General features: G+C 32.3%; 1 protein-coding gene across 2 annotated transcripts in view; it reads right to left on the bottom strand.

The window, feature by feature from the left end:
- Positions 1 to 19,476, bottom strand: part of LOC107947874 (DCN1-like protein 1) — a 60,155-nt gene extending 40,679 nt beyond the window's left edge. The window contains exons 1-2 of one of the 2 annotated variants that reach the window (XM_041110994.1): positions 19,284 to 19,476; positions 19,036 to 19,097 (exon numbers count right to left, since the gene is read on the bottom strand). In XM_041110994.1, the coding sequence (XP_040966928.1) occupies positions 19,036 to 19,097; positions 19,284 to 19,286 (65 nt within the window). In that variant the 5' untranslated portion in view covers positions 19,287 to 19,476. The remainder of the gene's footprint in view (positions 1 to 19,035; positions 19,098 to 19,283) is intronic. The other variant, XM_041110993.1, reaches the window with a different exon arrangement.
- Positions 19,477 to 21,581: the final 2,105 nt, after the last annotated feature.

Genomic DNA, 21,581 nt, shown 5'->3' with positions numbered 1-21,581 from the left:
AGTCCATCTTTTTGTATGCACAATATCAAGTTGCAAGATGAAGGCAAGTAGTCAATTAAGCAGTAAAGAATATTAAATAAGAAGATGAATGAAGTTGTTAAGAAATAAATTATAAAGTGACTTGATGCTGGAATTATTCAACCTATTTTTGATAGCAATTAGGTAAGTTTAGTGAAATGCGTTCTTAAAAAGAGTGGCATCATAGTGGTTAGCAATGACAAAGATGAATTAATTCCTACACGCATTCTTATGGGATGGCGAGTCTGTATGGATTATCGCAAACTTAATGCTATCACAAGGAAGAACCATTTTCCACTTCCTTTCATTGACCAAATGTTGGACAAGCTTGCTGGAAGATCCTATTATTGCTTCTTCAACGGTTATTCTAGGTACAATCAGATTGCTATTGCACCGAAGGATCAAGAGAAAATGAATTTCATCTATCCTTTTGGTACTTTTGCTTTTCGTTGTATCCTTTTCGGTCTTTACAATGCACTAGCCATACTTTAAAGGTACATGATGGCAATATTCTCGGATATGATTGAAGATTCTTTAGAGGTTTTTATGGATGATTTCTCAGTCTATGGGAATGATTTTGATCATTGCGCTTACAATTTGGATAAAGTACTGCAGCAATGTGAAGAAACACATCTTGTTTTAAATTGAGAAAAATGTTATTTCATGGCAATTGAAGGCATTGTGTTAGGCCATCACATCTCTAGTCAAGGCATTAAAGTAGACAAATCTAAAGTGGAAATCATTCAGAAATTACCTCCACTGACAATTGTGAAAGGTATTCACAATTTTCTCGGGCATGCAAGGTTTTACCGAAGATTTATTAGAGATTTTTCAAAAATTGTAAAGCCCTTATGCTCATTGCTAGAATAGAATTGAAAATTCCTCTTTGACGATGCATGTCTAGAGGCATTTATTCAATTAAAGACTCAACTAGTAAATGCACCCATTATCATTGCACCAGATTGGTCTCAACCTTTTGAAGTTATGTGCGATGCAAGCAACTTTGCTGTGGGTGTTGTTCTAGGACAACACAAGGGACAAATATTTCACGCAATCTATTATGCTAGCAAAACTCTTACTGATGTTTAAATCAACTATACCACTATAGAGAAAGAATTGTTGGCTGTAGTCTTTGCTTTCGACAAGTTTTGTTCTTATCTTGTTGGCACAAAGGTTAATGTATTTACTGATCACTCAGCATTGAGATATCTTTTTACAAAGAAGGATGCAAAACCAAGATTGATACATTAGATCTTACTGTTGCAAGAATTCAGCATCGAGATAAAAGATCGTAAGGGTTCAAAAATCAAGTTATAGACCATCTATCTTGATTCGAAATTGGTAGTAAAGATCGAAACATACTTCAAATTGTCGACGCATTCCCAGATGAGAAGTTATTTGCTGTAGATACAACCCCTTAGTATGCAGATCTGGTTAATTATCTAATGTGTGGGAAACTCCTATTGGGTGTCACAGGTCATAAAAAAGAAAGATTTCCTCATGAAATAGTAAAGTATCATTGGAACGAACCGTATTTATTCAAGGTATGCAATGAGAACATTATTCGGTGTTGTGTGCTGGAAGAGGAGATGCTTTCAATCCTAAAGAACTGTCATGATACTCCTTATGGAGGTCATTTTAGTGGCATGCAAACTACCGTTAAGGTTCTCCAATTAAGATTCTACTAGCTTTCATTATTCGAAGATGCAACAATTTTGTGAATCAATGTGATAAGTGTCAGCACACAGGTTCTATATCTTGGCGCAATGAAATGTTGCAGCAGCTAATTATGGAGGTTGAATTGTTTGATGTTTGGGATATGGTTTTTATGGGACTATTTCCAAGTTCATTTGGAAATCTTTTTATATTAGTAGCTGTTGACTACGTCTCGAAGTGGGTTGAAGCTGTTGCAGTCCCAAGGGATGATGCAAAGACAATGCTTAAATTTTTTCACAAACATATACTCACTCGCTTTGGTACACCAAACGCATTGATTAGTGATTAGGATACACACTTTCGTTGCAACTAAGTGGCAGCCACATTGAAAAGATATGGATTTAATCATAGGGCTACTACTTATCATCCGCAAACTAATGGATAAGCCAAAGTATCAAATCAATAAATAAAAAACATTTTTGAAAAGGTTGGGAACCCTTCGAGGAAAGATTAGTCTTCCATACTGGATGACGCTTAATGGGCATTCCAGACAACAAACAAAACTCCATTAGGGATGTCACCGTATCAATTGGTTTTTGAGAAAGCATGTCACTTGCTAGTTGAAATGGAAAATAAAGCAATATGGACAATTAAATAAGTGAACATGGACTATGAAGTTGCTGGAAAGAAAAGGTTTTTGGATAACACTGAACTAGAGGAGATTAGATGAAATTCTTATGAAAATGCTGCAATTTACAAGGAAAAGGCAAACGATGGTACGAAAAAATTATTTTGCAATGACAATTTACTGCGGATCAACAAATTTTATTATTCAATTATAGACTGAAGCTGCACCCGGGCAAATTGCGCTCTCGTTGGTTTGGACCTTTTGAAGTTTTTAAAGTATTTCCTCACGGTGCAGTCACAATCAGATATTTAAATGATGGACACCAATTCAAAGTGAATGGCCAATAATTGAAACATTATCTTGGGAATATTGATCACAAGCAAGTAGAGACCATTAAATTGGTCAAAAACTTTTAATTCTTATGAAATTTATTTTTATTTTATTTTTCTATTCAAGTTTGTTTGATTCTTTTTTATTTCTATTTTTGCAGAATAATTAAGTACCATTGTCGACGCACTTGGGTTTTATTGTCAACGCAGTTCGTACTATTGTACTGTCACTTCTGACTCAACTAGAATGAGGGTAGATCAAAAATTTTAGATCCCACTGTTAGATCAAAAGTAACCTAGCCGTCTGATCTATCTGAGCGGGCACAATTCTTATTGGACATAATTATTCCCACCAGCTTTATTTCTTTTCATAAATCGCGTCTTTCCATCTTCTTCTTTCACTCGCTATAAACCCCTATTCACTGTGCCAATTGTGAAACACCCAAGCAACAATTTTTATTCACTTTCTCTTCCGTAAGTTTGTACCTTTAGACCCTTAAACCATATTCACTCCACAAAAAAAAAACAAAATATGGAAAGAATGAGAGGATCAGTTAAGAAAGCCACCAAGCCTGTTGAAGAATATTCATCCTCTGCAACTGCAGTTCGTGAGTCGGAATCTTCCATTCCAATAGAAAAAAAAGAGCCAATGATCTTTTTAACGAAAACGGACAAAGACCAAGTTCAAAACAACATCTTAAAGTGAAACTTCCACCTAGAACAGGGCCTTCTCCTTTCGCAACAACAAGACTTGGGCAAACAAGTCTCTAAAACCATATCTGAGTTGAAGTGGGAGACTTCTGCAAGCATCCTGGAAGTTATTCTCCTTTATTGGTACGTGAGTTTTATACTAATATTTATGACCATGAGTTGGATTTTATCTTTTTTTGAGAAGGTTTAATCATATGGGATGCTACAAAAATAAATAAATTGTACAACACTAAGGTGGATGTCGATGAACACTCCAAGTTTATTGAGGATAACACAAACAACAAAAGGGACTTGTTGAAGAAAGATTTATGTGTCAAAGGAGCATTGTGGACCGGTTTACATCAAAAGAATTATACAATGCATCACTGCTTCCTGACATTGCAAAGTAAAATATGGTTTCATTTTGTCAACTACAGGCTACTGCCCGATACTCATAGCACTATAGTCAACCTTGTAGAATGTGCCTAATACATTCAATTGTCAAGGACAGAAAAATTGATGTCGGCATAATACTCCACTAGGAAATTGTTGACTGCGCTGCAAGGCAAACTGGAATTTTCATTTTCCCATCATTGGTGTTGCTACTATGCTAGTAGAAAGGGATCGTGCCCCGTGATGATGAAGAGGTCTTGAAAAATAAGGGCCTGATCAATGAAGTCTATTGAAAGAATGACTCGTGGCAAAGTTACACCGACAATGAATGAGGCAGAGACCAACAAGACAAGGAAGGGCAAAAGCAAAAAGCAAGGGAACAAACTTGACTGTAGAGACATCATTACTGTGCAAAATGAAGGATATTGAGAAGTTGGCCAATTCCATCAGTAATAAGTAGATCAGGCTTGTCGCTAAAATAGAGGATATAAACATATCACAAAATTTGTTCTATGCTTATACCAGGCCTATAACAACTCTATTGTAGCCACATTACGTCAATTAAGCCTGACCCCACTCTCAGAATTTCCAGTCTTCCCACCGATTATTCGAAAGCATGAACCCTTTTCTGAGGAAGATGATCAAGGGAACTGAAGAGTGACTCGAGAACCGCGCAGATCCCAAAGAAAAGATGAGAAAGCGCTCCAAAGACAAAAAGCGCAAGAAGGATGACAAAAAGAGGAGGAAGAAGAAACATCGTGCAGCCACATTGATGGCTGAGGAAAACTGAGTTAGTTTATTTTAAGTTTTATTTGAAGTATTCATGCATTGCATGTAGGTGTAATTTTCATTTTGTTAGTGAACATTATCGTTGCATTGTTATTGTCATCACATTTTATTCTCAGTGCATTGGGGACAATGCAAACTTTAAGTTTGGGGAAATGCATATTAGGATTGGAAATACACCCACATTTTAATTTTTTTAATATTAATGAAGCATGAAAGGTTTATTTGTGGTTAATGCAAATGTGTTAAAATTTTTTGTTACATTCGATGCTTAGTTCTTCAATGATGTGAACTATCAATGAATGAGTTGGATAAATTTGACTGAATGTTGTATCTTCCTGAATATTGTATCTTTAATTCTTTGATAAATGATTTAGTCTGCATTAGTAATAGATGACTAGTAGCATTCATTAAATCTTGAAAGAATTTTCCTTTTACAGCTACTCATATATATAGTCATGAATAAGAGACACTCCAAATGGTTGTATTGTGAAATGTTAAAAAGGGAACACTTCAATGTAAACGTTAGAAAAATAAATCTGGCTAAAGGCTGTCACTGCATGAGTGTGTTTCGGGGCAATTACGTACTCCTTGAAGGGTTTGTTGCACTCCATTGTTACTTGTCAGGAACAAGGGTACAGTAATTCAACGATATCCCTTATTCATAAAAAAACCATATATTGTACAATAAAAGCTGTATTGGTAAATAGAATTTAGGATTTGAAGCATGATGTTGGTTTTGATGAAGATGCAATCTTAGTCATTCATACTTATGTATTGTCGATGCAATATTCTGTCATCTGAATGTTAATCATTCATTGGAATTTTAGGTGATTCAAGTTGCTAAAATGATCATTTACCTTAGTGAAATATTGTGTAGCCTTGCCAGTTTCTATTTTACTTATGGACAAGTAAAAACTCAAGTTTGGGGGTGTGATCGAACTAGAAAGAGCATATGTTTTCTCCTTACTTATTGATTAATTTGTTCCCTTCTAGTTATCTTTAGGACATATTTTAGTATTTTCATTTCAGTAATTTACATTTTATGACTTAGTGGATCTTAGCTTATTTACCCTTAATTTTGCCATATTTTGCTACTGATGTCACTGCATGGGTAATTTCAGATTGTGCCCAGAATTGTTGTCGTACCTAATAGCTGTCCGGATAGGAACAAAAATGTGTGAACTGTCCAATCTGGTAACACTAACTTGTATGTACAAAGTTAGCATGATTCTGATGAAAAGACACCTAGGCTATACGGGGAAAAATATAAATTTTCACATAAAAAGAAAAAAATAGGGGAAAAAGCTTTTTGGATCATCTTCTTCAACTTATCCCTTGAAGCTTTCGACTATGGTGGCTTAAGCTCTGACGGGTGAACCGACGTGAAAATGACACAACTTAGCACTTGACGAGGAGCCCTAAATGCGACACAATAAGGAATAGATAGATTCAAGTCGAGTTGTCTATGAATAGTATTCTCCACTTGTTTCTTTTATTTTTATTTTCTCAAGGCTGGTGATTACTTTCTATTTCATGTTAGTATGGAAGTACACATGATTTCTGGTTTAATTCTTATTTTATTCAATGTTGCTTCTATGGTTTAATCTTTAGGTTTGAATATTTCTAGCATAGAAGTTTTATTGCAGTCACTGACACTGGAAGGTGTAGTGACAGTTCAAGCTAACAAGCATGGCAACCTAAGTTGTTGAGGATTAGAGGAATTTAATCGACTTGTTCTCAATATTGTTCCATTGCCATCATCGGAAGGTGTGGCTAATGTGCATGTTTAAGTCTTTGATTAAATATATAAGTTAAGCTTGGTAAGATATTCAATGCAATTTAATGCATTGACAATCACTATCCTTTTATACCTTATCAGCACTTAGTATTGTTGAATATTCACGTTGGGGGTCCTAGTTTATCAGTATCATATTTTGTCTTATTGTTTTCAAGTTCTAGCTTCGACAACTACATTCACAATTTATCTCATTCCTATCTAATTATTGCACAGACATTGATAGACAAAAGACAACCATCCTCGTGTGATAGATATCTGACGGGCTAATATCTATCTATTAGACTTGCATCGACAGTGTATGATTGCACATTATTACTATGATGTTAAACAACCAATCAGATACTCGAACAAGTAGAGCTAAAACAGGGGTTACAATCTACGGATTAACAAACTGAAGAAGAAACTTTGATGACATAGTAGTAAGGGCACTCGGCCAATTACATAAATATATCATAGAGTTGATCTAGTAGTTATTAAACCAGCAAGCTTCGAAGAAGCTGAAAGAATAGAAGGTTGGATGGATGAAATGAGAGCTGAGCTGAGCATGACTTGTAAGAACCAGACATAGAAGCTTGTTGATAGGTCATCACATAAAAAAATTATTTTCACAACCTGGGATCAAGGCTGGAAGTTCTAGCCGTGTGAAGTAAAGGTTCGCCACTGATCTGGTGAACTGGGATCACCAAGATTCATGCGAGCTGAGTGTTTTCCAATGAAGATTCAGTAAAGGTGTTTACTGAGCAAGTAGTGTGCACCAAATGAAGTGGTAAGGGGGTTCACTTGTTTTATTACGAGGTAAGTTCACTAATGTGTTGGCAAGCTAAAGGTTCACCAGTTTGTTTGGAAAACTGGGGATTGCCAGCCTATGTGACAAATAGGGTTCGTCAGGTAAGTTGAAAACTAAGTTCACTAGTCAAAGATACAGTTAGACTCAAATTAGGAAAAAAGTGATTTAGTATATCTAGGAATACTTTACGTGCAAGTAATAACTTTCCTAAATCAGATAGAGTATCTAAAGATATCTAGGACTCTTAGGCCTATAAATACGATCTTTTATCTTGTGAATATCTTTACTGAATATTCTTTCGTCAAAGTCTCTATTCTAAAAATTTTATTCGTAGCAATTTTGTTAAGTCTTAAGTATTGTCTTGTTAGGGTTGATTTTCCTTAGAGCTAGGTTCGCATGCATGTGCAAACTCTAAATGTCCTGTTAGTAATATGTTTTTTCTTTTGTGAACTAGCCGGGCCGTCTTCCAGCAAGGATAAAGGCTAAACCAAAATCTTTAAGTTTTCCATTTCTGGTGAGTTATCAAGTTCTAACATGATCATGTTCCCTACAAAATTTTTAAAGATGTGAGAGATCAGATTCCAATATGATTATGTTCCCTACAAAGTTTTTAAATATGTGAGTGATCGGTAACTATTAGTTATGGGTTTTCAAAGGTATCCTGTTAAGTTTTTAACGGCTATGGTTTTCTAAAAGAAACCTTGTTTTTGAAACCTAAAAGGAAGTTTTCTGAAAAGACTTGTTTTTTAAGCTATGAAACTCTATTTTCAAAACACGATTTTGAAAACATGATTTTAAAGCAAAATTTTTACGTGAGCTCCTATTAAAGTCTCTGATTATAAGAATGTTTTGAAAAAAAAAACCATTTTAAACTGTGTTTTTGAAAGGCACATAACGTGCAATATTTTATAACAAAATGTTTTAGCTCTGCTTTGTGCGAGCTCTCTGTTTAGCTTTACCTCAATGTGAGCTTTCTATTTTGTGAGCTCCTTAGCGAGCCTTCTGATTTTATATACCAAGACTTGATAATACTCAACCGTGTTAAGTCTCACTCTGCGTGCTCCTTTGAGAACTTGAGCTTTTTTTAGCCTCATTCTATGTGCTCCTCGAGAGCATGGGCTTTTGTGAGCTTTCTGATTCACACTGTATGCTCTTTTAGAGCATGGGCCTTTGTGAGATTTTTGATATATGTGTGTGATGAACCAGTGGTGCAATCTAAAGCCTACTCTATTCATAATTTTTGATATGTGCGAGTTTGTCTTGTAGGCTCTATTTTAAAACTCAGTTTCAATTTTGTTTCAAAAAATAAATATGGACTCGTAATTTTGATACGAACTTCTATTTTTTTAAAGCAAGTTTTCAAGGAAAGGATTTACAAACAATGTTTTAAAATGTTTTCACAAAAATACGTTTTTCAGATGCGAACTAGGTCTCGCATCCTCACTCGCGAACCCAACATGCAAATTGTTGTTCAACTAAGTTTTCTATTATTTTCAACTACTGTTTTAAAGCATAACCTAATGGTTTTTGAGTATTCATTGAGTTCTCCCTGAACTCACCCACTCATCTCTTACTTCTTCTCAAGTAAGTAAACCGCAGATGGTAATAAGTGAGGTTGATGATTTGGCGAGGCAACTAACTGATATGAGCAAACCATAGAGATTGATAATGGCTTTATGTTATGTTGTTTGGAACAATAAATTTAATTTTCATGTGATTCTTGAATAATTCTCTTAAAGTACAGAAGTACACTCTAGTTTATTATTAAGTGAACTTTATTTCTGCGAACCATGCTTATGAATTTTACGTTCTATCTAATATTTAATAAATCGATGTTATTCAACTTTGTTATTTGTAATTCACAAACCATACTGATTACTTAAAAAATGTTGTATTATTTACCTACGAACCATTGGTTGTTGCGAGTTATATTTACTTGTGTATCCTTACTGTGTTAATTTTATTATATGTAAAACCTTAGATTTGCCTAACTTAATTACGCATGTACCCTTAGCTCTGGAAACCCTTATATGTGTGTGAATGTTGCTAAAGTACAATGATTATTATATGCATGATTATCTTGTTTGCAAAGCCTATTACTTAGTGGAACTAGAATGTATGTGCAGTTTTAAGAATTATGTCAATTGATTAATGTTTTAAAAGTTTTATTCTTCTGCATGTGAACTGTTGAACCTTGTGAACTCATGTTTTTGTACGAACCTATGTTGATATGTGAGCTTAAGTTTTTTTGTTAATCAGTGACCCTTTATACTATTAAAGGTGTGCGAGCTATGTTTGATTGTTTTGCGTGGTGCTTAAGTATAGTGCAAACCTATTAATGTTTCTAAATGTTTAGAAGTATTGGTTCACATGAGTTTGTATTCTGATGTTTTGTGCATGCGAACGTTTGTGTTTATGTTTGTGTGTTTTCCACTGCATTGTAAAAGTTTAAAACTATATTTGGGTGTTATGATTAAATGGTGTGTTGGTGGTTAGGTTGGGAGTTAACAGAAAGTCACTTCAGTGGCTAATGTGGCACATCAGATTCTGGTCAGATCTTCTTATTCATGTTTGGGGTGTTACATTATTGGTATTAAATGAGTATTCATAGCCAAGCTTAATGTTGATGTCTCACTCAATAGGTTGAAGTAAGGTTGGTTGCGAAGGGTTTCAAGTAGCAAGACTGGAAACGATCAGACTGCTATTAGCATTGGCGGATCAAATGGGTGGAAGATCCATCATCTAGATGTCAAGTTAGCTTTTTTAAATGACTACTTACAAGAAGAAATCTATGTGTAGCAGCCTTCTGGTTTTATTATTAAAAGAAGTCAAGAGAAGGTATACAGGCTTAAGAAAGCCTTACACGAGCTAAAACAAGCTCCAAGAGCCTGATATGCAAGAATTAATGATTACTTGCAAAATTTGAGATATGAGAAAAGCCTCAGTGATCCAACTCTCTATGTGAAAATGGATGAAAAGGTCATAGCATTAATAGTTTCTTTACATGTTGATGACCTACTTATAATCGGGATTTGTGATGACTTGGTGAAAGAATTCAAACTGCAGATAAAGAAGATGTTTCAAATGTTAGACCTTGGGGATATGAGATATTTCCTTGGCATGGAAGTATATCAAGTTTAAGAAGGGATATTTATCAGTCAACAAAGGTTTGCCTTGAATATATTGGAAAGGTTTTGCATGAAAAGATGCAAATCAACAAGCACACCTGTAGCACTTATTGAAAAGCTTAGCAACAATGAAGATTTTGAGAAGGTCGAGAAGAATTATAGAAATCTCATTGGTTGCTTGTTGTATTTAACAGTAACATGACTAGATATTATGTATGCAGTAGTTTGTTATCAAGGTTCATGCACTGTTGTAACATATCACATTTTAAGGTTGCTAAGAGGGTGCTGAGATATATCAAAGGGACTGCCAAATTTGGTGTTTAGTTTATGAAAGTAGATGTATTGAAGCTTGTTAGCTACAGTGGCCGTTATTGGGGCAGGATAAGTAGATGATATGTGAAGCACCTTTGGATATCTCTTCTCACTTGGTTCTAGCATGTTCTCCTAAAGTTCCAAGAAGCAGCAAACTGTTGCTCAATCCAAGGGTGAGGTAGAGTATATGGTCGTAGCAGTAGTAATCAACGAAGAAATTTGGTTGAGAAAACTTTTAAGTGACTTGAATCTTATACATGATGAAGCAACACGGATTTAGTGTAACAATCAATATGTTGTTGCAATTGCGAAGAACCCTATCTTCCATGGAAAAACAGAACACTTCAAGATGAAGTACGATTTTGTGAGAGAAGTTGAATGGAACAAGGAAGTGACTCTAGTTCATTGCAATACAAAGAGACAGTTGGCGGACATTTGGACCAAGCCTCTTGGAATAACAAGGTTTGAGAAGTTGAGGAATGAAATTGACATTTTCAGTATGAAGGCCAAGAAGGAGTGTTATGAAATGGCCATTCATGCAACAGCTCACACATATGGTGGACAAGCAAAATGTGAACAAATCAAGCAGTCTCGCGAACAACAATGGTGTGAGCCATTTTACTGACAAGCCAAATGCAAGAAGAATGGCAGACTGTTAGTTGGCAAACTATTTAGTAGAGACCCATTGGCAGACTATTTAGCGGGTTGTCCAAATATGAACAAGACTTGCAGTCACACAATACGCGAGTTGTCTTGTTGATTGGTATACTTTAAGCAATTGAAGGGCTAACTTGTTTAAAAAGTTGTTAGCTTATTTTATTTATCTTAAATTTGATAAGATAATTTTAGTAGTGCTGATTGGACAGAAATCAACCAATAAGTACTTTCAAGTTCCTAAGCTTGCCAACTTGTCAATATTTTTCCTATATAAGGCTAAACTTTGTATGTAAATTTAGTACTGAAAATATAAGAACATAGAAAATCACATTTGATTGCTAAGTTTGGTCTATCTTTCCTTCCTTAAAAAGAAAAACCAACAAACATGTCATTGGTTTTCTCTAAAGAAGTTGACAACATCATACTATTGTTTTTCCTTAAAAAGTTAGGAATATTAGGCCATATGTTTCTTTGATATAAATGAAAAGAGTGCAATTTATTTTCCCCAATAAATAACTTGTGTTTCTAAAAAAATGTTGAGAAAATTATCTTAATGTTTTTCACTAAAATTTTGAAATAACATGCTATTGTCCCCTTCAAAGAAAATGCTATTGTTTTTCCTAAAGGGTTAAATATAAAATTAGTACCTGAACTTGTCCACTTCTCCCAGATTGGTACATGCGGATTTTTTTGTCCAGATTGGTACTCAAACTTTTTTCGGTCCACTAGTTTGATATTTGAGATTATTACAGTTAAGTTCAGGACATGTGGAAGAATAAGATTGTGACAAGGCATAAATGATGTCATGTTGATGTCATAATCTAATTTTAAAAAAAAAAACTATTTTTTTCTTTTGACTGTTCTCTCAAAAAAATTTTCATCATTGCTATTAACCCTCAAAAGATGGGGATTGCTTGGCCTGAAACTACTGCTTCAATAGAGGCTTTATCTTTGTCTCCACCTATGTCCCCACCCGTCATCCTAACCCGTGACGAATTGAAAAAAATTGTCGATTACAAAGTTGTTGAGTTCATTGAGTCTGGTTTGGTTTTGGGTCTGGGCATGGGTTCGACAGCCAAACACGTTGTGGATCGAATCAGGGAGTTCTTCCAACAAGGTTGTTATTATCTCATTTTCAGGGGCGACGAAAAAAATGGTTTTGAGACCATAATTTTGATATGTGAGAAAAGGATTAATTTGTGAAAGGTGCAAACCTTAGTAATTAATGGGTTATATTGATTTGATAGTAAAATTAATGAAGTAGAAGGGACTTATGAAGTAAATATGCCATTATTATGTTGTATGGACGGTTTGATATATTGTTAAAGTTGAAATGTATGTTAAGTAAAAAGGGTAAAATGGTAAATAATGATAATTTAAATTAAATAATAAGAAAAACAACATGGTCATCTTCCACAATACATTTTTGAATCGAAAATCTCAAGGAAGAACACCATTTTTGGTTCTTGTGTTTCGACCAAACTTAAGGTGCATGCATGGTATGAATTTTTAGCTTGTTTCTTGAAATTTTTATGTTTTTAAGATCACTGCAACTAGGTCTATCTAACCCGTAGCTTAGTTTTTAAAGCTATTAAATAATTTAGATATTACCATTGATGAAATTTTGTTAATTTGAATGTTAAATGATGGTATTGAAGTGTTAGATGTTGATTTTGACTAGTTTATTAATTGATTTTTTTTATAGTTTTAGTAAATGGAGTAAATTGTTCAAATACTTAAAATTTTAGGAAAATTTTACAATTTTTGAATAGATGTGGACTACCCTAGCTTAGTATGAATTTTGGTTAACTTGGGGAAATGGTAAGGCTTTGTTAAATTGGAAAATTTTGAGTAGATGGACTAAATTGTGATGAATATAAAAGTTTAGGAAAAATGTGTAATTATTGAAAAGCTAAAGGTCATATGCATTACTTTGAATGCGAAATGTATATAAAATTAATGGATTACAATTATTTATTATATAAATCAAGAATCAGGCCAAAAAGACTTAAATCAAGGAAAAGGGAAAATTGCAGAATAGATCTCTATGTTTAAATCAGAAGTGTTGTAGGTAACTTTATAGTATTTCCATACGTAAATGAGATTGCTTATGTTTTATATTTTTTTTATCTTTAGTTAATTCATTTATACATATATACATATATGTGAATGTACTTCGGTACTCCTGTTTGTATTTTGGTACCCTGTTTGTGCTTCAGTACTCTTGTATGTACTTCAATACTCCTGTATGTACTTCGATACTCCTATTTGTACTTCGATACCCCTGTTTGTACTTTGGTACTCTTGTATGTACTTCGGTATCCCTATTTATACTTCGGTACCCCTGTTTGTACTTCGGTACTCTTGTATGTACTTCGGTACTCTTGTATGTACTTCGGTACCCCTATTTGTACTTTGGTACTCTTGTATGGACTTCGGTACCCCTGTTTGTACTTTGGTACTCTTGTATGTACTTTGGTACTCTAATTTGAACTTCAGTACCCCTGTTTGACTTAGTGTTCCTGTTTGCACACTCATGCCTCTATGAGCACTACGGTGCCTATGAATGTACACCCATGCTTTTGTTGCAATTTGGTGTCCCTATTTTGTATCTAAAATGCTTTGAAATATGGAATAAGGTCTGAATATGTGAACCGATTATTGATGAACTTGATTAAAAGATACAAAGGATTACATGGAATTGATATATTGTAATGATGATGAAATACCTGAAAACTTATAGGCAATGCAATTTAGAATTTTAATTTTCATGTTATATTTTTTAAGTGATTAAATTACTTAAAGCAAGTCAAGTAAAATTATACACAATAATCTCACTAAGCTATTAAGCTTATTGGTTTATCTCATGTTATTTTGTAGTTAAGAATTGTGGACGGCTGGAAGGATAGACAAAAAAACTCACACTATTCCCCTACTTTTGGTAGCATTTCTATCTTTTTTAAGGTTGTGGCATGTATATAGGTTTTGTTGTATGAAAGTTAATATTAGAAATTTCTAATTTATGAAAAGTTATTTTGTATTTGTGATCATAATATGTAATGTGGAATGGTAAATTTTAATAGTATGTTAGAAGATAATAGTGTGGTTGATTATGAAAGTTGAAATGAGGTGTGTTAATAGATAAAGTTTTGAGGTAATGTTTGGTTATAATTGAGGTTCCTATGAATGGTACACTAGTTAGAAGTTTAGGTTATTAATTTTGATATGTTTTAAATGTATGTTTGATTGTTTTGTCATGGGATGGTTTGTGTTTTTAGGTGTAACTTGGGAAAGTTTGGCTTGATTTTATCTTGTTAAGAAGTTAATTTAGAAGAACATGGGCTATCATACGGCCATGTGCCCCACACAGTCATCCCACACGGTCGTCTGTGATCTTTTACTTTTAGTATAGGTTTCACCTAGTTTGAGACACAGGTTAAGACACGGTCATGTATCTCAAGTTAGTGAGTTACACGGGCTAGCACACAGCCTGCGACATGGCTATGTGAGCCAAGTGAGTTACATGGTTTCAAACACGGTCTGAGACATAGCCGTGTGTCTCTACTTCAAATACCCACACAGTTTGGTCTGTGCCACACGACCGTGTAACCCCTATTTCCAATTTTTCAAGTTCTTTTCCTTAAAATTTATGTTTTGATTCATTTTGATCCTCGATTGCTTTTAAACTAATTTTAAGGCCCCAAAAACCCAAATTAAAGCCTATGTGCATATTTATTCTATGAAATGATTTATGTTTATTAATTAATTGAATACTTAATTTGAATTGAGAAAAATTATTCTGTTTGGATCTATAACACTCTGGTCCTTAACCTGGTAACGGAGACGGGATATAGGTGGTGTTATAAAGGCATTGTTCATCTACCACATGAAAACCCTTTCAATGCTGAAAGACACTATTGAAAGAGAAAATGAGATCTATCTATATGGCAACTCTTTTCAAATATGTGTTCATTTTGCTAGCTTTAACCATCAAGTATCGCTTTAAGTATTGGCAAATTGTATCACTCATTTTAATATATTCAATAGATTATTGTTATGAACTATTGAGTGGCTGATATGTTGTTCTCTTTTTTTCTAGCCAGAGTTGTTCTGTAGTTGAATATTTGCTATTTCAGTCTATTTAGATTAAGATTATGCAATTAGATTTTACATTATACCTGTAAAATAATAATGGAAACTCATAGACTTGAAATTGTTGGAAGTTATAAGAACACAGAGAAATGCATTTCTTTTAGTATTTTAATGAACTTGTTGTGTCCTTGATACATCATGAAATCTGGTGGAAAATAATATTGTTATATCATGGGTTTTTTTTTGTTCAAAGCATTATTTGATTACCATATTCTAACCAAATAAAGATTGGGGAAAAAACCATCGAGACCTAGTTGTTTTTCAGTTCCTTGTTTTCTTCTTCCTTTTCATCTTCAACAATGTCATTTGGGAAGATGGGTTTTGTTAGGTGGTATTTAGGAAAGGTGAAGTCATGGCCTGTTTTAATCAAGAGCGATACTTCATTGGCTATTTATGTAGCTGCTGATTTGTCTGCTCAGGTAATCCCTTCTTTTTTTTGTTCTTAATTTAAAGAGCATTTTTCATTTTTGGTTGATTAAAGGTGTAAAATTTGTATTTTGATTTTTTCCTTCTGTTTGGTTAGTGAGAAAGTGGAGGAAAATAAAAGAAAATCCTCTTGGATTTTCTAGAAACTTTACCTTTTTTATTTTTATAAAGAAAATGATGCACTTTTTTAAAAATTGGAAGTGTTGAGATTTTTATAATAACATAGAATTGGAAAAGAGAAACAACGACGTTGACGAAGGCGATGAGGCAAGAAAAAGAGACACTGGGGGTGAATGAAAGAAACAAGGGGGGAGGGATTACCAGTAACGTGAAAAGAAAAATGGAAGGGTAAAAACTAGGAAAAATGAAATAGAAAAATGAAAGAAACAAAAAATAATGACATCATTGTGATGTCACTAATGACACATACCACTATCAGATACTACTACTTGTTTCAGACTTAACGGTGTTAGCCTCAGTTACCAAACTAGTAGACGAAGAAAAAGTTCGAATACTAATTTGGGACAAAAAACCATAGGTATCAATTTAAGAAAAGTGGACAAGTTAATCTGCTAATCTTACATTTAACCCTTTCCTAGAAAAAAGGAAGAGCATGCTCCTTGTTTCTCCAAACAAGGGAGAATGACCTCTATTGTGTTTCTTAAAAATAGTGGGAAGAACATGCTCTTTATTTCTCTAAAAAGGTGAGAACGATCTATTTTTCTGTTTCTTAAAATTAGTGGGAAGAACATGTTCTTATATTTCCTTTAAGAAACTGAGAACTGCATGTTGTTTTTTTTTCCATAAAAAGGTGGGAAGAACATAGTACTTTTTGGTTTTTCTTTAAAAAGAAAGGTATAAAGCTCACCAATGCATCCTAAAATATAAGGAAAAGCTCACATCTATTATTATTTGAAATAATATATATACATATATAAAATGTATATTAAAGAAAATCTCTAAAGAAAGTGTTGTAGCTTTTATAATATCTAAATCCATTTATTGTAGAGTGTTCCTTGGTAAAGAGAAGCATTACAAATAAGTGAATGGAATGTAGATGGAGAGGAATACTAGAGCAAACCTTGTAACATTGAATGCAACAATAGGTCATAGTTTGTAGAGTAGAGAAAGGCTAAGCGTGGCTGAGTAAAGGAGGATGTTGAGAGAGCTTTAGAGAGTTTTCAAACATAGAATTTCAAAATGTATAATATCCTAAATAAGCTGTGGGAACTCATTTATAGGTGTGGAGAATGAGAGTTACAAAATTTTCTATTTAATAGGAGTAATGAATAAGACTTTTAGTTGCAAATATATTAATGGTATATCAAAAATAGTTTAAGTTAGTAATAATGGTGAATAGTGAGCAAGAGTTTATGATGTTTCTAAATGGACGGAAGCCACACTAAATGTTATAGGAAAGGGATAAGGGAAACCTCTTAACTACCTCCACATCTTCTGTAGAATCCTTCTTGGAACTTGAATAGTTTGTAAAGAAAAGTTGTTCTTAAATAAAGATTATTTTGACATTTTCGAAATATCAATTATTTTTAATATGATTGTTCTTAGTAAAGGTTGTTCTAAACAAGAGTTATTTCATACATACATTAGTTATTCTCAACAAGAGTTGTTCTTAAATTATAATTACACTAGATGACAACTATTGTAAACTAAAAGCTTGTTCTCAAAATATTAGTTCTAGATATGGTTGTTCCCAAATAGTGATTTTTCTGAACAACTATTATTCTAAAAATGAATTGTTCTTCTAAAAAAGATATAAAGGAAAGCAACATTGATACTTGTTTTGAGTTAACTTTATTATTATTTTTGGAACTATAATTTTCTAGAACATAATTTCGTTTATCTCTAAAAAGAGATAAAATATTAATAACCAAAACTAAGTATCTATATTGATCATTCCAAATCACAAGTAAACTCAACTTGATTTTCAATATCAGATTTAGTGTTTTAAGGTGATTTTGCACTCTTTTTTTAGACAACAAAAGCATTGAATTTTTTTGTGTAAACTAAATTTGATCTATTTAACAAATTGTATATCTAATCACACTTTCTATGAAGTTATTGACATAAAAATAGTCTCGTTTGATTGAAATTATTTTAATTTTTTAAATTTTAGATCGTTTTCTTTTTCAATATATTTATCTCTATTAGTCAAATAATGACAATATCAAACTTTCTACTTCCTAATAAATGCATATTGAGCAACAAACTTGAAAAAAAAAATAAAGAAATTATACATTTTTGCCTTAAAAAGAAATTTTCATGTTGGTAAGATAAAATCGAACCATTGACAAAACGGACTATATAATAAGGTAGGATTTTAAAGTATTCTCATAAAATTCATAATTAAAAAAATAACAAAAAGCTTTAAAGAATATTTTATGTAAGCAGATGAAGTGCATGACCTGAGAATATATATGCACCAATGCATAAATGCGAGCATGCATATTTGTATGTGCTTTGTGTATATATGCAAACACGGAATACCATAAAAATTTTATGTTCAACATATACATTTGTACATATTTTTATATTAAGCAAAATTAAATTGACACTCCAAAAGTAACTTTTTATTTTTTATATTTATAATTTAATTTTGTGTAATATAAATTAAAATTATTAAAAATACATTTGTAGCTTATATTTTTCTATTTTAAACTTGTAAGTTCATACTTTTAAGCTCTTGATGACTTGGTCTATGAACTATAAAAGCATTCAATTTTTGTCCTAAATGATGATAAATAAATAATTTAACTTATCACTTAGCATTGATAAGATTTTGGAAATAATTTTGTTCTAATGATGATGACATTAAAGCATTTCTAGCAACAAAAAATAATATTTTTGGGTACAAATGATAAAATATTTGAATTGAGTGGATTTTAAGCAAAAGGCTAATTTGATATTAGAAAGAAAATAAGAAAAATGAAAAACCAATATTCCTCTCTTGTAATAGTCTACAAATCCACAAAAAAGGCATGACAAGGGTAATTGTTAAGGCTCACCTAGAACCTTTTTAGTCATTAATATCAATGCTATATATTTAAGTTTTTTGATCTTTAATTTCTACTGTTTTCTACAATATTTTTTTACTTTCATTACTATCTTATCTATTCTATCGAACATCTATTGTTCCTTAATTTTTGTCTTTGATTATAAACCTTTTTTGCAAACAATTTTCAAACTACTTATACATTCAAAAATATATTGAAAGTAATCCAGGAGGAGTGGAACTGAAAAAGTTATCAAATTACCCTTCTCCAGCTACATACATGAACCGCTCCACTAACTCCCTTTTATCATTTTCCAATTGGTCCTGCTTCAAGAAAACCATATTACAAGACAAAAGCTTAGAAGATTTATCACACAATACATGCATTAGAAGATTCAATTAATTAATCTTATTTGACTAACAAAAAATTATTTATAAAATGCAACAATTAAACATAAACAAACACATCAAAATATTTTAGGAAAATACAAAGAAGAAGCAACAACTAACCATTCTGGAGAGTTTATTGTGCAAAAGAAAATTCTTAAAAATAGTTGAAAAAGAGAGTTAAAGCTTTAGCGAGCAGAAGAGGGAGGTAGGGAAATAGTCGGATTTTCTTTAATTATTGATTTAATTTTTTTCCTCTCTTGGAGGAACTCTCTCGTCCTGTCTCTGTCTCTCTCTTTCCATAAATGGAGAAGAATTGGAAGAGTGGCTTTAATTTCGTTGTTTTAGTTTAGTCTTTACCAAGCAAATTGTTTCTAGCCATTCTTTTTTAGGGAATTTTGGGTCTTTATATGTCACAAGTTTTATTGACTATGATATGTACATTTTTAATATCAATATTTATATATTCAAAATTAGTAACGTCACACAATTAGGCCTTAAATCTGGAAAAATGTCTTCAAAACTCCATTGTCCATAACGATACTATTTTGAGATATGACTAGTTAATTATGAGATGAATAGTGAATTTTAGAAATACAAACTATATAATATCGGGTCTTAAATGGAAAAGTTAAAGGGCTTGTGTGGGAATAATATTTTTATTAATTGAGAAATGACATATTAGCCTTAGCTTAAATTATGTTATGGAATTAAAGCAAGGGGTAAAGTGGAATTTCAAAGATATTATATATTATATTTTTTAATGAAATTTGATAATTAGGAGGTTAAATCTCAACCCTTGGATTTCCACTAATTATGTAAGATGAAATTTTGACCATTGAATTAAATATTAGTTGGAATTCATGGAGAAAAGTATAACTTTCTTTGTTATTCTTCCTTACCCGTGAAGGTAAGTGCTCTTTCATTTTTCATTTTTCTCATTTAATTTCTCCATAGTTTCTCATCCTAATCAATCTTTTCAAATATAAAAAAATTCTCCTGATTGATTTACTTAAAAGAGTTGAAGCTTGGTTTGAAATTTTGAAGTAAAGAGAATTAGGTTTTGAGTATTAAAGTTAAGTTAATGAAGTAAGGAAAGAGAAAAAAAGTAGAGAAACTTGGTGGAAAAAAAGGAAAATATAAGGTTTTTTATCGAAGAAGATTAAAGGTTTGGTGTCATTTTAGGAGCTAAAGTTATAAGTTATTAATGAATTCCCTTTGCCCCATATTTTACTTGATTTTGTTGTTTGTAAATATGTATATTGGTTGATATAAATAGTGTTAAAATTGTAAAGCGTATATGTAAAAAATGTTAAAATGATAAGTGTAATAGTTAAGTTTTGTTGGTAATATGTGTATAAAATAAGGTGAATTGAAATGTCGTGAATTTGTATTTGTTATGGTTATTGGAAAATGAGAATATGTTGTTTTTGGTTAAAAGAATGGATTGCTTATATTTGCATATTGAAATGGTTATATGTGTATCTTGAAATAAATTGGAAAATGATGGATAATATAATATATGATCCCATGGATGAACACAATAAGTAAATTGATAAAGAAATGAGCTAATGTATTAAGAATTATGTATAGAATGTATTGAGAGAGTGTATGTGCTCTTAATGTGAACTGATATGAGAATGGATATAATGTTGTGTAAAATTGATGAAAATAGATATGGATATGATTGGCATGGTAATATGAATATTGAACAATATTGTGTATTATTGTGTATGAGGTATGGGAGAGTATGAGATTAATATGCACTATGTGAAATACAGTCTGGTAGAGGATATACTTGTATACCATGTCATATATGATGCACTTTATACAACATTGATGTGGTGGAGGTTATATTTATGTACATAAAACACTTTATATGCTAATGTAAATTTCTCAAAATTCTAATGCTAGTAATTATACTAATTTAGGACATGAGCTGTCATTTTGGAATAATTTATAATTTTGAGAATATAACGATATAGTTTTGTGTTTTGAGAATAATATTATCATTAATACAATAGAGGAACTTCTATGGGAATAAAATACGAAAGTTGGTAAAAATGTATAAATTGAAATTTGAAAGGGAATTGGAGAACATGAGTGTGGTTTGACCATAGTTAAAGGGTAAAATAAATTGTGCAAACTTCTAATTTTACTCCCCTATGCATGTGGACAATGTTGTGAGAGACAAATGTTAGAATCTAAGTAAAAGAGACATTTATATTATGAGAGGCAAAGGTTAGAAACTAATTAAAAAAGAAATTTATATGATCGTTAAGTGATAAAGTGGTGGAAGGTTAACTAAGCAATATCATGACATGTAATCCACTTATGAAAGTAGGTGAATGGTGAAATGAAATAGACTTTATCAATCATCTTTCTTACATCAAGATATGAGATGATAATTGTAAGTGTGTT

The sequence above is a fragment of the Gossypium hirsutum genome, chromosome A04, assembly GCF_007990345.1.
Source record: "Gossypium hirsutum isolate 1008001.06 chromosome A04, Gossypium_hirsutum_v2.1, whole genome shotgun sequence".
NCBI classification, from domain to species: domain Eukaryota; kingdom Viridiplantae; phylum Streptophyta; class Magnoliopsida; order Malvales; family Malvaceae; genus Gossypium; species Gossypium hirsutum.
Note: the sequence above shows the minus strand (reverse complement) of the source record. Positions and strands in the feature narration are given on the sequence as shown.